The sequence below is a fragment of the Mesoplodon mirus genome (assembly GCF_964341445.2).
Source record: "Mesoplodon mirus genome assembly, chromosome: 7".
NCBI classification, from domain to species: domain Eukaryota; kingdom Metazoa; phylum Chordata; class Mammalia; order Artiodactyla; family Ziphiidae; genus Mesoplodon; species Mesoplodon mirus.
In genome coordinates this window covers 6217089-6230074 of record NC_138983.1, presented here as the reverse complement: position 1 = coordinate 6230074, position 12986 = coordinate 6217089, and the positions used below count along the sequence as shown (strand labels likewise).

At 39.2% G+C, this 12986-nt stretch overlaps 1 protein-coding gene across 1 annotated transcript in view; it reads left to right on the top strand.

Annotated features, from left to right (window-relative positions):
• Nucleotides 1-401: 401 nt before the first annotated feature.
• TOP6BL (TOP6B like initiator of meiotic double strand breaks) overlaps nucleotides 402-12986 on the top strand; it is a 98213-nt gene continuing 85628 nt past the window's right edge. The window contains exons 1-3 of the mRNA XM_082628279.1: nucleotides 402-519; nucleotides 2722-2863; nucleotides 8660-8713. Coding sequence (XP_082484405.1) covers nucleotides 490-519; nucleotides 2722-2863; nucleotides 8660-8713 — 226 coding nt within the window. The 5' untranslated portion in view covers nucleotides 402-489. The remainder of the gene's footprint in view (nucleotides 520-2721; nucleotides 2864-8659; nucleotides 8714-12986) is intronic.

The following is a 12986-nucleotide window of genomic DNA, read 5'->3' as shown; positions in this document are numbered from 1 at the left end:
GTCCCCCCAGGAGGTGAGACTGTTTGGAGGTCAAGCACCGGTTTGGGGATCTCGCTTCCGGCACCGGCAGCCCCTCTACCGGCGGAGGCAAAGAGCTGAGGGCTGCACCTCGCGCTGGGACCGTGGGAAAGTTCTTTCTGGAGGAAGGGAGGAGTGGTGGCCTGCCCTCATTCTTGCTCGCCTGCAGCCTCGGTTGCCACCCGTGGGCTCTCCCCATCCCCGCAGGCCGGCCCACGGACCTCCGCTACAGCGGGTACCCTCCGGACCACTCCTAGCAGGTCCTGGCGGCTCGCCGCAGGGGGGCGGGGCGGCGCTGAGTGCGCAGGCGCGGCGAACCGGTGGGCGGGGCTCTCTCGCGCGCGGGCGGGAAGGGGCGGCGTCGCGCGGCCAGGCGTGGGCGCGGGCGTGGGCGTGGGCGTGGGCGCGGGCGGAGGTCGAATCCCTGGCGGGCGCCCAGCGATTGGTCGTCGCTACTGCTCGCCGCGCGGAATGGAGGGGACGGCCGTGGCCGTCTGCGAGGTGATGCCGGGAAGGGAGTGAAAGCGAAGGAGGACAGTCTGAGGAGACGGGCCCTGTGAGGTGGCCGCGAAGTTTGGGCAGAGGGGTCTGGCTTTGCCTGAGGGGGAGAAGGAAGGTTCGGGAATGATAGGATTCGGTGAAAGTCAGCGTGTCCCTCGCGGGGTTGTGAGGAGCAGAGGAGAAGTGGGGCGTGGGAGCATCTGGGCAGTAAAGCCCGTGGGGTGCTCAGTGAGGAGAATTTAGTCAGTGGGTGGCATGGCCGTCCTCTGAGCGCTGGTGCCGCCCCCACCTGACAGCTGAGAAAACCGAGGCTCAGGCAGCTCAAGTGTTTGCCAAACCTCAGCGGACGCCCAGGTTCGAGCCTGGATGGCAGCCCAGGAGGACCCGCCCGTGCCGGGGAGAGTGAGCAGAAAGCAGGGGTGGGCGACCTGGGGGGAAGTCGGGGCCATTCGGTGCAAAGTGGGAGCGGGGGAAAGCCGTATCCGGCCTGCGGGTCAACCGAGGTTTGGAGGGGATTCCTGGGTCAGGTCCCAGAGCAGCTGCCTGATGAGAGGCTGAGGTTCGGAGGCCTCACTCACCCAGTTCGGAACACACCACGCGCCAGAGATGCTCTGGGGGGTGGGACTGAACACCTGGCCCCGACTTGCCACCTTTGTTCATTCATGACAGCGTTTTTATAGCCTTACGTGATTGAATTCTTCACTACTGGCCTCGTATTAGATTAACTAGTAGTACGTAACTACTAGACGGGTGAAATAGGACCAGAGGCCACAAGGGGTTGACCTGAAGGCACCTCGAGTTCTCCCAGGCTTCCTGCCTTCTTTGTTATCAGAGAGAGTTGGAGGTTTAGATTTTACAGATGACAGAACCTAGCATAGAACCCAGAGCTTCTGACTCACAGACTCACAGGCTGATGTTCTCTTCCCAACTGCTCTCTCATTACGGATAAAGAAACTGAGGGAAAATCTGAACAGAGGGAGCACAGTAAGTCAGAGGATGTGTGAAGGAAAGTGTTAGACTGTAGAAGTGCCTGGGAACCTTTCTTACAAACTGGGACAAATTGGGATCTTAGTTCCCAAGTTCTCATGCTGGGATCTCCCTGCCTTTAAAAAGAAAGGTGGGGGGTGGAGGGTAATAATTTTCGCTATGGTACCTCAGTGTGGAAGTGAGAGTCTACTTTCATTAATAGTAATGGAAATTAAATACAATATATTTTATTTTAAAATTGTCTCATCAAGATTGAATGTTTTGCCAAGATATCGTGGAGACCTGTTAAACTTAAAATATTGTGTGCAGATGAATTTGTTAGAAATAATAGCTAACATTTATTAAGCATTTACTATATACCAGGCACTGTGTTAAACATTTTGCACATATTGTTTTGTTTACGTTCAGCAGCTGCTATATGTGGTAGATTTGTCCTCATGTTTATAAATGAGGAAGCTGAGGTACAGAGAAGTTAAGTAATTTGCACAAGGTCACATGCTAGTGTTTGGCTCATCAGGGATTCAAACCCAGGCATCTGCTTCTGGAGCCAGTGCTCTTAACTAGTATTCTGACGCTCAGAAGTGTTGGTTTAATAAAAGGTAAAGGTGATTCACAAGCAGATGCTATTTTTTTTGCGGTACGCGGGCCTCTCCCTGCTGTGGCCTCTCCCGTTGCGGAGCACAGGCTCCGGACGCGCAGGCCCAGCGGCCATGGCTCACGGGCCCAGCCGCTCCACGGCATGTGGGATCTTCCCGGACCGGGGCACGAACCCGTGTCCCCTGCATCAGCAGGCGGACTCTCAACCACTGCGCGACCAGGGAAGCCCCTGCAGATGCTATTCTTATTCATAATCTTCATGTTGGCTTTTATTTAGGGAGAAAAAAAATAAAACAGGAAAAACAAACTCCCACTTATTTTTTTCAAATTATTATTTCCAGATGAACTTATCCTTTGAATAAAACAATTTTTTGTCTCCATTTCCTGTCTTGGACGTTGTGTTGAATTTCTCTGTCTCCTTTTTTAAGTCACTCACCTAGCTGTTTCTTCTGTTTAGACACAATGCTTTGTTCTTAACAATTGTAAATCTGACATTTTGCAAGCAAGAATATTAGTTTTTGGAAATGAGAATTATTAATTTAACTGTGTCATACAAGTTTATTATTACCACGATTTTTTAAAGAAGGTTATGTTTTCTTTGAATTGTGCCCTTTTCAGATACTGAAATATTTAATTATTCACTGGAGGTGTGAAACAGCAAGAATATCAAAGGGAGCATTGCTAGAAGGAGAGCTGGTGATTTCCATAGAAGCATTAAATTCTAAGCACCAGGCAAATACTCTTCATTGTGTAACAACTAGTAAGTGGAGGAAGAAAAAAAAATATTGATTTCTTTGTTTTGTCATGATTTATGTTATAGTTTATTTAAAATTTTCAATTAGTCATAATGTTTTATTATGTTATTACTCCAGAGTTGTTCCATAATTAAACTTAAGTGATTATGAAATAAGTATCTGGTGATAGATTTACAAATCTGTCATACAGGAAAGGTGAGTAGGATGACTTATCAAAGGATTATTTATTTTACTGGTTTAAGTTTAGATTGCTCAGAAACAATCTAACTCCTGCTCTTGGTTTTAACTTCCTTTTTCATAGCTAAATTATATTACATTGAATTTTGTATCCTCTTTCGTTCATGTCCAGCCTTTAGGTAGCTGGAAAAGAGCCACACACACAAAAAAAGAAATTAAATGATGAATGGTGTATACTTTGATAATCCTAACTTGCAGTTAATTTGAAAATATATATCTCTTCCATTTGGCTCTTACTGTTTCATCATTTTTGCCTGTACTCTTGGAAAGCTGATGCATTGAGTGGCCCTGACACAATTAATTTTCTTGACCTTGTGAAGTGATAACTTTTTTGTCTGACTGTTTTGTGTGTGTGTGTGTGTGTGTGTGTGTGTGTGTGTGTTTATTGAAGAATACTTTGGAATGAAGTTGTCCCATCAGCCTTAGAGGAGTCACCCTGAGTCCCAGTTGAGACTGGATAGTACTTTAGGCTCTACAAGACATTTTCTCACCTGAACTGGAATGACCTGTCTTCTCTTTGTTTACCTAGCAGTAAACATCCTCAAGAGGGGTATGATAGTTTGGTTTGCTGTTACTCCGCATGAACTCCACTCTGATTGGACAGAATTCCCACCATTCGTGAGAGAGGTGGTTAGTTACATGGCTAGGGTGATATTGGTCTGCATATGGTTCTCTTAGCTTGTGCATTGATTCTGATCCAGTAAACTGTGCTCAAGGTGGCAGGGTTGATTTCACTCAAAGAAAGGGACTTGAGCCACAATAGCTTTTGGCAAGAAACTGAATTCCGTAGACATTTTGAGCCTAATGGACCTCTTCAGCCCGTCTAGTATAAGGGGCCTTTCTCTTCTGCTTATTGTCTCTTTATTATTTTTATTATTTTTTTGACAGGAGGATAGGCAATACGTGCTTGTCATGAAACATAACATTACAGAAACATATTATGGAAAATGAGACTCTTCAGTAATCTCACCTCTTGAGATAATTATTAATATTCAATATATATTCTTCTAGATTTTTCTATGCATATGTTCAGAGTCTTTCACCAGGTGGATAAAAAGCCAGATTGCCAGCATTCTGGGATTGAGGGATTGGGGTGGGAGGAGTGTGGGGGGGTTGTATCTTAGTATTCAATGTTTATGTTCACTCAATCCGTTTGTTTTTAGTACAACTTTAGTTCCCAGCCCAGAGACCCATGCTTCTATCTTTTCAAAGAATAACCTCTCCCCAACCCCTCACCAAGGTTAGGGAGGGCCAGTCCTTAGAAGGCTGAGTGGAGAAGGGAATCTAAAGATCTGACTACTTCTTAAATTCATTTTTTCAGCTGACTCTCCTTATTTTGGCTCCCACTCCTACTTCCAGAGGTTCCTAATACTGCCATTTTTGAGTCTTTGTTGTATAATTGGTATTGTTTCTTCACCTTTCCCTTTTTTGGCTTATAATTCAATTTTTCAGGTCTTGAGTCTGAAATCCTTTCCCACTAGTCCTTCTGCTTTTCTGTTTCTATAATTTTATTATAATCATCTTTCTCTCTTATTCTCTATCTTTGTGGGTTTATTCCTTTAAAAAATACTCCTTTTCCATTTTATTGAGATTTCCAGAGGGAGTAAAAGTAGATGTGTATGTTCAATCTGTCATCTTTACCTGAACGTGTGGATTGGTGTCATTGGGCTAGGGCTGGGAACTAAACCTGGGGCTGCTGTAACAAAGTATCGCAAACCAGGTGGCTTAAAACAAAGTAAATTTATTCTCTCACAGTTATGAAGGCCAGAAACCCACAATCAAGTTCTCAGCAGCGTTGGTTCTTTCTGGAGGCTCTGAAGGAGAAATCTTTTCCTTATCTCTCTCCTAGCTTCTGGTAGTTGCCAGCAAGCCCTTGGTGTTTCTTGGTGTTTCTTGGTGTTTCTTGACTTGTAGATGTATTGCTCCAATCTCTGTCTCTGTCTACATGTAATGTCCTCCCTTGTGTTTGTGTCTTCACATGGCCTTCTTATAAGGACACCAGTTGGATTTAGGGCCACTCTAACCCAGTATGACTTCATCTTGATGACATTTATGAAGACCCTATTTCCACGTAATGTCATATTCACAAGTAATGGACCTTAGTTCTTCAAAATCTCTTTTAGAGGCACAAAATGCAACTCACAACAAACCAGAAAATTTTGTTGCTGGAATGATCCATCTATGAGAGGCTGAGAGATGACTATATATTAGGTTGGCCAAAAGGTTTGTTTGTTTTTTTCTGTAAGATGGCTCTAGTAGTGTTTAGTTGTGTTTAACTTCATTCAAAACAATTTTGTTAGATTGTATTGTGACAGCTGTCATATCAGCGTGCATTTTAAAAAAACTTATGAAAATTGGTGAATTTTTGTGTAGCCATTTTAATATCGAAGATGGAAGAAAAAAGCAACATTTTCAGCATATTATGCTTTATTATTTCAAGAAAGGTAAAAACACAACTGAAACGCAAAAAAAATATTTGTGCAGTGTATGGAGAAGGTGCTGTGACTGATTGAATGTGTCAAAAGTGGTTTGCAAAGTTTCGTGCTGGAGGTTTCTCACTGGACGATGCTCCACGGTTGGGCAGACCTGTTGAAGTTGATAGGGATCAAATCGAGACATTAATTGAGAACAATCAACGTTATAGTACACGGGAGATAGCCGACATACTCAAAATATCCAAATCAAGTGTTGAAAGTCATTTGCAGGACTTCCCTGGCGGTGCAGTGGTTAAGAATCCGCCTGCCAATGCAGGGGACATGAATTTGATCCCTGGTCCGGGAAGATCCCACATGCCACTGAGCAACTAAGCTCGTGCGCCACACACAACTACTGAATCTGCATTCTAGAGCCCGCGAGCCGCAACTACTGAGCCCACGCACTCTAGGGCCCATGTGCTGCAACTACTGAAGCCCGCGTGCAGAGAGCCCATGCTCTGCAACAAGAGAAGCCACGCAATAAGCCCGCACGCAGCAACTAAGACCCAACGCAGCCAAAAATAAATTAAAAAGAAAATCTTTTGCACCAGCTTGGTTATGTTAATTGCATTGATGTTTGGGTTCCACATAAGTTAAGCGAAAAAAACCTTGACCGTATTTCCGCATGTGATTCTCTACTTAAACGTAACGAATGTTACGTTCCATTTTTAAAACTGTGACAGGAGATGAAAAGTGGGTACTGTACAATAATGTGGAATGGAAGAGATTGTGGGGCAAGCGAAATGAACAACCATCAACCACACCAAAGGCTGGTCTTCATACAAAGAAGGTGATGTTGTGTATATGGTGGGATTGGAAGGGAGTCCTATATTATGAGCTCCTTCCAGAAAACCAAACGATTAATTCCAACAAGTACTGCTCCCAGTTAGACCAACTGAAAGCAGCACTCTGAAAAGCGTCTGGAATTAGTCAACAGAAAATGCATAATCTTCCATCAGGATAACGCAAGACCGCATGTTTCTTTGATGACCAGGTGAAAACTGTACAGCTTAGCTGGGAAGTTCGGATTCATCCGTTGTATTCACCAGACATTGCACGTTCAGATTTCCATTTATTTCGGTCTTTACAGAATTCTCTTAATGGAAATTTCAATTCCCTTGAAGACTGTGAAAGGCACCTGGCCCAGTTCTTTGCTCAAAAAGATAAAAAGTTTTGGGAAGATGGAATTATGAAGTTGCCTGAAAAGTGGCAGAAGGTAGTGGAACAAAACGGTGAATACGTTGTTCAATAAAGTTCTTGGTAAAAATGAAAAATGTCTGTTATTTTTACTTAAAAGCTGAGGAAATTTTTTGCCAGCCCAATAGTTTTTCCTATCAGTAATTGTTGAAGGCTTTAACAAATATTACTGCAGTGTTTCCCAAAATGTGTGCTACAGGATGTTTATATAAATTATGAGAAAGGAGTTATGCAGTCATCTAAACTTGAGGAATGTGGGTTAAAATCAAATGAGTTTTGTTACTTTAGATCCTCAGAACCTTTAATATGCAAGCACGGACTGTGAATCTTTAAAAATGGGCTGTAGTATATAGCATTTCCCAAACATACTTGACCTCGTAGCTTTTTTAAAAATCATCTTCTGTTCTATAAAGAGAATTTGGGGGAATGCTGTTGCTTTAAAAATATGTGTTCTGTCATCTTTGCATTTGAAGGGTAGCACTTTATTTAATACAGAAAGATTAGAAGCATAGCTGAAAATTTGGGGCTGGGTTGGGTGTGGAGCAGGCAGAATGATTGCTCTCCCTGCACATGTTCACCCAAAGTGACCCATTTTCAACAATTGTTGATATGATACTTGTTAAAACTAAGAAAGGTTGTTAGAGGGAACAGTGTGGTATATGCAGTTGAGAAACATCATGGACACACTGAGACATACAGTTTGTGGTTTGTTTCTTGTTGATATTCTAGCTCCTCACTAATCACTGGTGTCAGCCTGCTACCACCTTCCATCCCTGTCCCAATCACAATCACCCACTCCTTTAGGTCAGAATCAGTGTATACCTGTGAGGAACACTAAGTTTAAAAAAAAAAAGATTGTTAAATATTCTATGCTACCTGGGCTCAAGCCTTTTGAAATATGTATCATTTATCCAGAATCATTCAAAATCTGGAGATCTAGAGCAATGCTATCTGATAGAACTTTTTGTGATGATGGAAATGTTCTTTATGATGTTCAATACCATAGCCATTAGCCACACTTGGCTATTGAACACTTGAAATGTGGCTAGTGTGACTGAGGAATGGAGTTTCTCATTTGATTTAATTTAGTTAAATTTATAAATAGCCTCATGTAGCTAGTAGCTACTGTATTGGACAGCACACATTTAGAGAATGGTATTGCCTCTCACCCTAGATCAGTGGTTCTCAACCTTTTTTCCCTGCCCGAAGAATACATATTCCTTGAGGGATAGACACATTTCCATTGGTTCTTGTAGCAGTGATTCTTAGATTCTTAACTCTGGGGTCGCATCACTCTGGGGGAAGGCATGTTCTATTTGGGGAAAAAAAAAGCCTCCAGGTGATTCTGATCTTTTCCCCCTCTTAGGTGCCTGCTTCATCCCTTACCCTTTTACCCTGAAGAATTATTGCTCTAAGTGCCTGAATGTTCAGATTTAGAACTCTAGGTACAGATAATTCTTACCTTATAGTCTAGTAAAGAGTAATTTACTAAAGAGTAAATTGGTTAAAAGAAAGGCCAAAAATTTTAATTGAATCTCATACTGGAATATGAGTTATTGGCATGATATACTCTGGTTACTAGCAACAGTCTATGGTCTTCCTATGATCCTTTTCTATCAGGAATAGTAATATCCAAAGACACAGCCCTGGTGTTAATATAGGTAAAAAGAGTTGCTATTTGGTTCTCATCTCTAAGAAGTTATTCTGCCCCTGAACAGTTGTAGCCTCATAATACTTCTTTGGTGCCTCCATTTTTACTGAATTCATTACTAGTGACCATCTTTTAATGTTCTGTATCTATAAACAGTGATTTCAGGCTCCCATATGATTCTTTAGATGAAATCCATTGAATTGCTTTATTTATGATACTTCTTTGTATTCTGTTTCTTACAGTTGCTTCTGCAGGAAGCATTTTTGGCGGTTTGGTCCTCAAGAAGTTCCTAAAAGGTAAAGAATTACCCAACTTCCACAAGATTAAATCTCTTCCTGTTAATAAATTTGGTATTTTCTGAAACAAACTTAACATATACTGAAAGATAGAGTTGTCAGATTTAGCAGATAAAAATACTGGACACTCAACTTTGAATTTCGGATAAACAATGAATACTTTTTTAGTATATTTGCATGTTCCATGCAGCAGTTTATCCTGTAATTTATCTGAAATTCCTGCTGAAAGATGATCTATAAAATTGTACAGATACAGGAAAATTGTATAGACCTAAGACAAGATGCCTAGGTCACTGTAGCTTCTCTGAATACTCTCTATACAACCTCAGGCAGAATTTTCCCAGGTGTAAAATACAATTTTTAGTAAAGTATTTGTTCCCATCTACCTCAAAGAAATAATATACGGAGAATGCTTTTACTATAAAAGATTTTGACTGGTATTAATACTGTTTTCCACATGCCAAGGTTTATGGTTTAGGAGTTTTCAGTGACCTTAGTTTTAGAAGTTCTTCTTTCCTTTGATTTGAGAATAATCTAAAACCAAAGGACATACATACATTATTTTAAGGATACCAAAATGATTTGAGAACCATTGTGCTTTCATTTTTATCTTTTATGGTTGTATGGCTTGTAAATATTATCTAATGGGTTTGTCTTTTCCTAATGAGTGGTTAATTTACAAATTTTACAAAACAATTTTTTAAAAGAAACTTTCCCCAACTAAACCTGGAATATAAGTAGATTGTGGTGTTTTTTTTTTTAACTTTTTATTTTATATTGGAGTACAGTTAATTAACTGTGGTGGGTTTTTTTTGACTTATGTTTGTCACTGCTTTAAGAAAATATGCTATATATTAAATATAGAAACAATCAAAAAGCTACATTAGAAGGGTATAATGTTATAAAGTAAATGTGAAATGTATTACCATTGGACTTTTTTAAATAGCAGGGTTTCTTAATGCTTTTTAAAATACAATCAATTTAAAATTTTAATTTATACCCAAATTTCCAGCAACTCAATTACTGCATAAGCCAAAGTACCTTCCTTTATCTTGGTCTTATCAAAGAAAAGAAGAAACTATTTTTTTGCAACTCACAATATGAAAGACTAAAGACATAAACATATAGGAAACAATTCTGCCTTTTGAAACTTCTTATTTGAAGTAATTTTTAGTTTAAGCATGGGGATTTAAAAGTGCTTGCTTGTTAATTTAAGGGTCATCAGGTGTATTCCCTTTCACCTATGAAATTGTCTTGGCCCTCTGAATCTACCTTCCAGCTGTCTGTACACTGGATTCTTAATAAACCTCAGCTTTTTGCTCTGTGGTCCTAATTTGTTTAGATTCTGCTTGGCGTGCACACATTTAAAAGCAGTAATTGTGGAGGAAAAGTAATAAAACAAAAAATAGAAATTTTTGTTCTTAGCTCCATAACAGATGTTCTGTGGGAGCTTGGGTAGAATGTTCTCCCTGTAGTAATAATCAAAATGATGATTTGTTGAGCATTTACTATGTGCTGAGCTTTGTGCTTGACACAGAGGGGTTACAGTGGTGAACATGATAGATTTGGTTTCTCCCCTTAGTACCATGTTTAAGATATCTTAATCATCTAAGTATACTGCCTCCCAAAGCCTATGCCTGGAAGAAAGAGAGAATCAGCTTACTGTCCTGGAGAGTTTGCTGCAATTCTAAGTCTTTTAGAAAATCTGAATTCAACTTTAAGAATCATGAGTTGACTGCCTCGAAATCATCTAGTCTATTTATCAATCTTTAGTTCTCTTCCTTTTTGGATTATGCCATTGAGATGATGCAAAGAGTGGAAAGGCATTCTTAATGCCACTGCTCCAGTTAAATGTGTGAAGGTGCTTTGAAAGAAATGAAAATTCATAAAAATAAAAGGGAATATGTTATTAACTCTAGGGAGGAGATAGGAATATTTCCTGCAGCTTAAACTTAAACTGCACAATGAGTGGTTAGATCATACATAGTGCTGCTTCTTAGACTAATATTTGTGAAAGTGCTTTGAAAAAAGTGAAAAGCCATGTAAGTACAAAGAAATGGTTTTATTATCATTGTTAATACTAGGGAGAAGGTATTGAGTATAGTTTATGGAATAACCACCTATTTATTATGCTAATACAAACTTTAGACAGTTTGTGTCATGTTGACTTAGTTTTAATTTGTTATTTTAAAAGCTCAAAGCAATTTTGTGCATATTTATTTAGTCTATTTTCATATCCTTGTGATGAAGTGGAGGTGGCTAACCTTTTGTACAAAGAGGAAGTAGTGCACATCAAATACACAATAAAAATTGAGTCATTTGCTCATAGTCAATCACATTTAGTAACCAGCTTTAGCCTGTCTTCTCTCTAGCTGTTAGGGCTCATGATATTAACTTCCACTTAATAATGCTATTTATTCTTACTAATTAGTAACAAAAATGACTCAGTGAAGCTCACAAAGGAAACTGTCCAAGACTAAGATTTGAATTCCTTAGCTCCCTGACTTATGTACCATTAATTATGCCTTTATTACTATTGTTATTTATTTAGCATTCCTATAACATTATTAGCAAACTGCTTTGAATTGGTCCATTCACAAATCTTTACACTGTTTAATTAACTTCATCAGGAAGTCTCTGGTGGCTGATTCATTAACCATCAGATTTCCCAGTGCTAAAGAATTACATATCTGTACAAAATTAATATGCCTCTGAATTCAGTTTGTTAGCTCTGTCATCCTCTTCATTGCTCAGTTGATTTCTTTCAATGCCTAAAAGGAGGTCTGCCCTCTCTTTAGGGGAACTGTACTGTTGTAGAGCCATCCAGCTTCAGTTTTCTTTACTCTTCAGTCTATTCTATCAGAGTTGTATCAAGGTACTTTTTCTCTGGATCTGGACCACTTCAGATCAGTTCCTAAACAAACAGGCTCATATTTCTGGGTGTTTTATTTATGCTGGATTAATAAATGATGACCAAGATAATCTCCCTGTTTTTCTACCTCTCTAACGGTTTATGTTCTTTTTAAGTTTTCTTTTGTCTTTGGTACCTAACTTTTGAACTTTTGTCCAGTAAACCTTTATTGAACCCCTACCTTGCCACAAGAAAGTTATAGTGAGAGGTACCTCTGAAAATAAAATACAGTGTGATAAGTACCATAGTGCTTCTTTGGTAACACAGAGGATATTCCCTAAAGTTCAGTCACCAATATGCCTTTCTTCCCTTTATTATTCTGCATCATTATTCTACGTTTACTTCAGATATCTTCTACTTTTAAGGCTTTAACTATCATTTCTATGTTGATGAGACTTTTTTTGTCTCTATCTCTAATGTGTTTCCAGCTTTGATTGTCAATTGGACTATTCCATTTGAGGGTTCCTCTGGAATATCTTGTGCAACATGTCTAAAATAGGGTTCATTTTCTTAAACTAACTTGCTGTGTAATCTCCATTCCTTTCAGTGGTACTAACATTTTCATAATTCTCCAGGCTTAAAATTTTTGGCTTTTTTTGAGGGAAAGGGGAGGCTTCTCCTTTTCTTTTCTCCATTATCTAATGTAATTGAATTTTTGGTTAATTTTGCTTTTATAGTGTAGAATTATTATTTATTAAATTATATATTAATTTAAACAAAGCTTTATGTTCCTCCCTTAATGACTCCCAATTGCTTATTAGAATAAAACACCTCAGACCTGATTTGAGGTCCTCTGTCAATTAGAATAATCTTCTGCACTTTGAAGGATGATGCTCATTAAGATAGATAAATTCTTATGTGTTTAAAAATTCTCATTCCTTTATATTAACATATGTACTACTATTCTGCATCATATAGTTATCCATTTATGTAGAAATCCATTTACATATTCATTTGTTATCCATTTATGTAGAACTAATTCTATCATAAATATCTATTTGAAATGGGATAGTTTTAGCTTGTCCTTCTTGCCCAGATCTTGAAGCTACTTCCTAACATGTCCTTACTTTAGTGAAGAAAAGAAGGAAAAGAAAGGGTAGAAGAGAGTGATGAGATGGAGGAATATGAAAAAAGCCATATATATATAGGTCTTCATTTATTTCACTGTTTTTTTGTCTCTCCTAGTCATATTATTTTTACTTGTTTTTTAATCTTATTTTAAATATCTCCTCATTCCCATGTTTATTTTTATTTATTTATTTATTTATTTAAAATGTTGAGCCTTCTTTTAATTTATTTATTTTTATTTTTGGCTGTGTTGGGTCTTTGTTTCTGTGCAAGGGCTTTCTCTAGTTGTGGCAA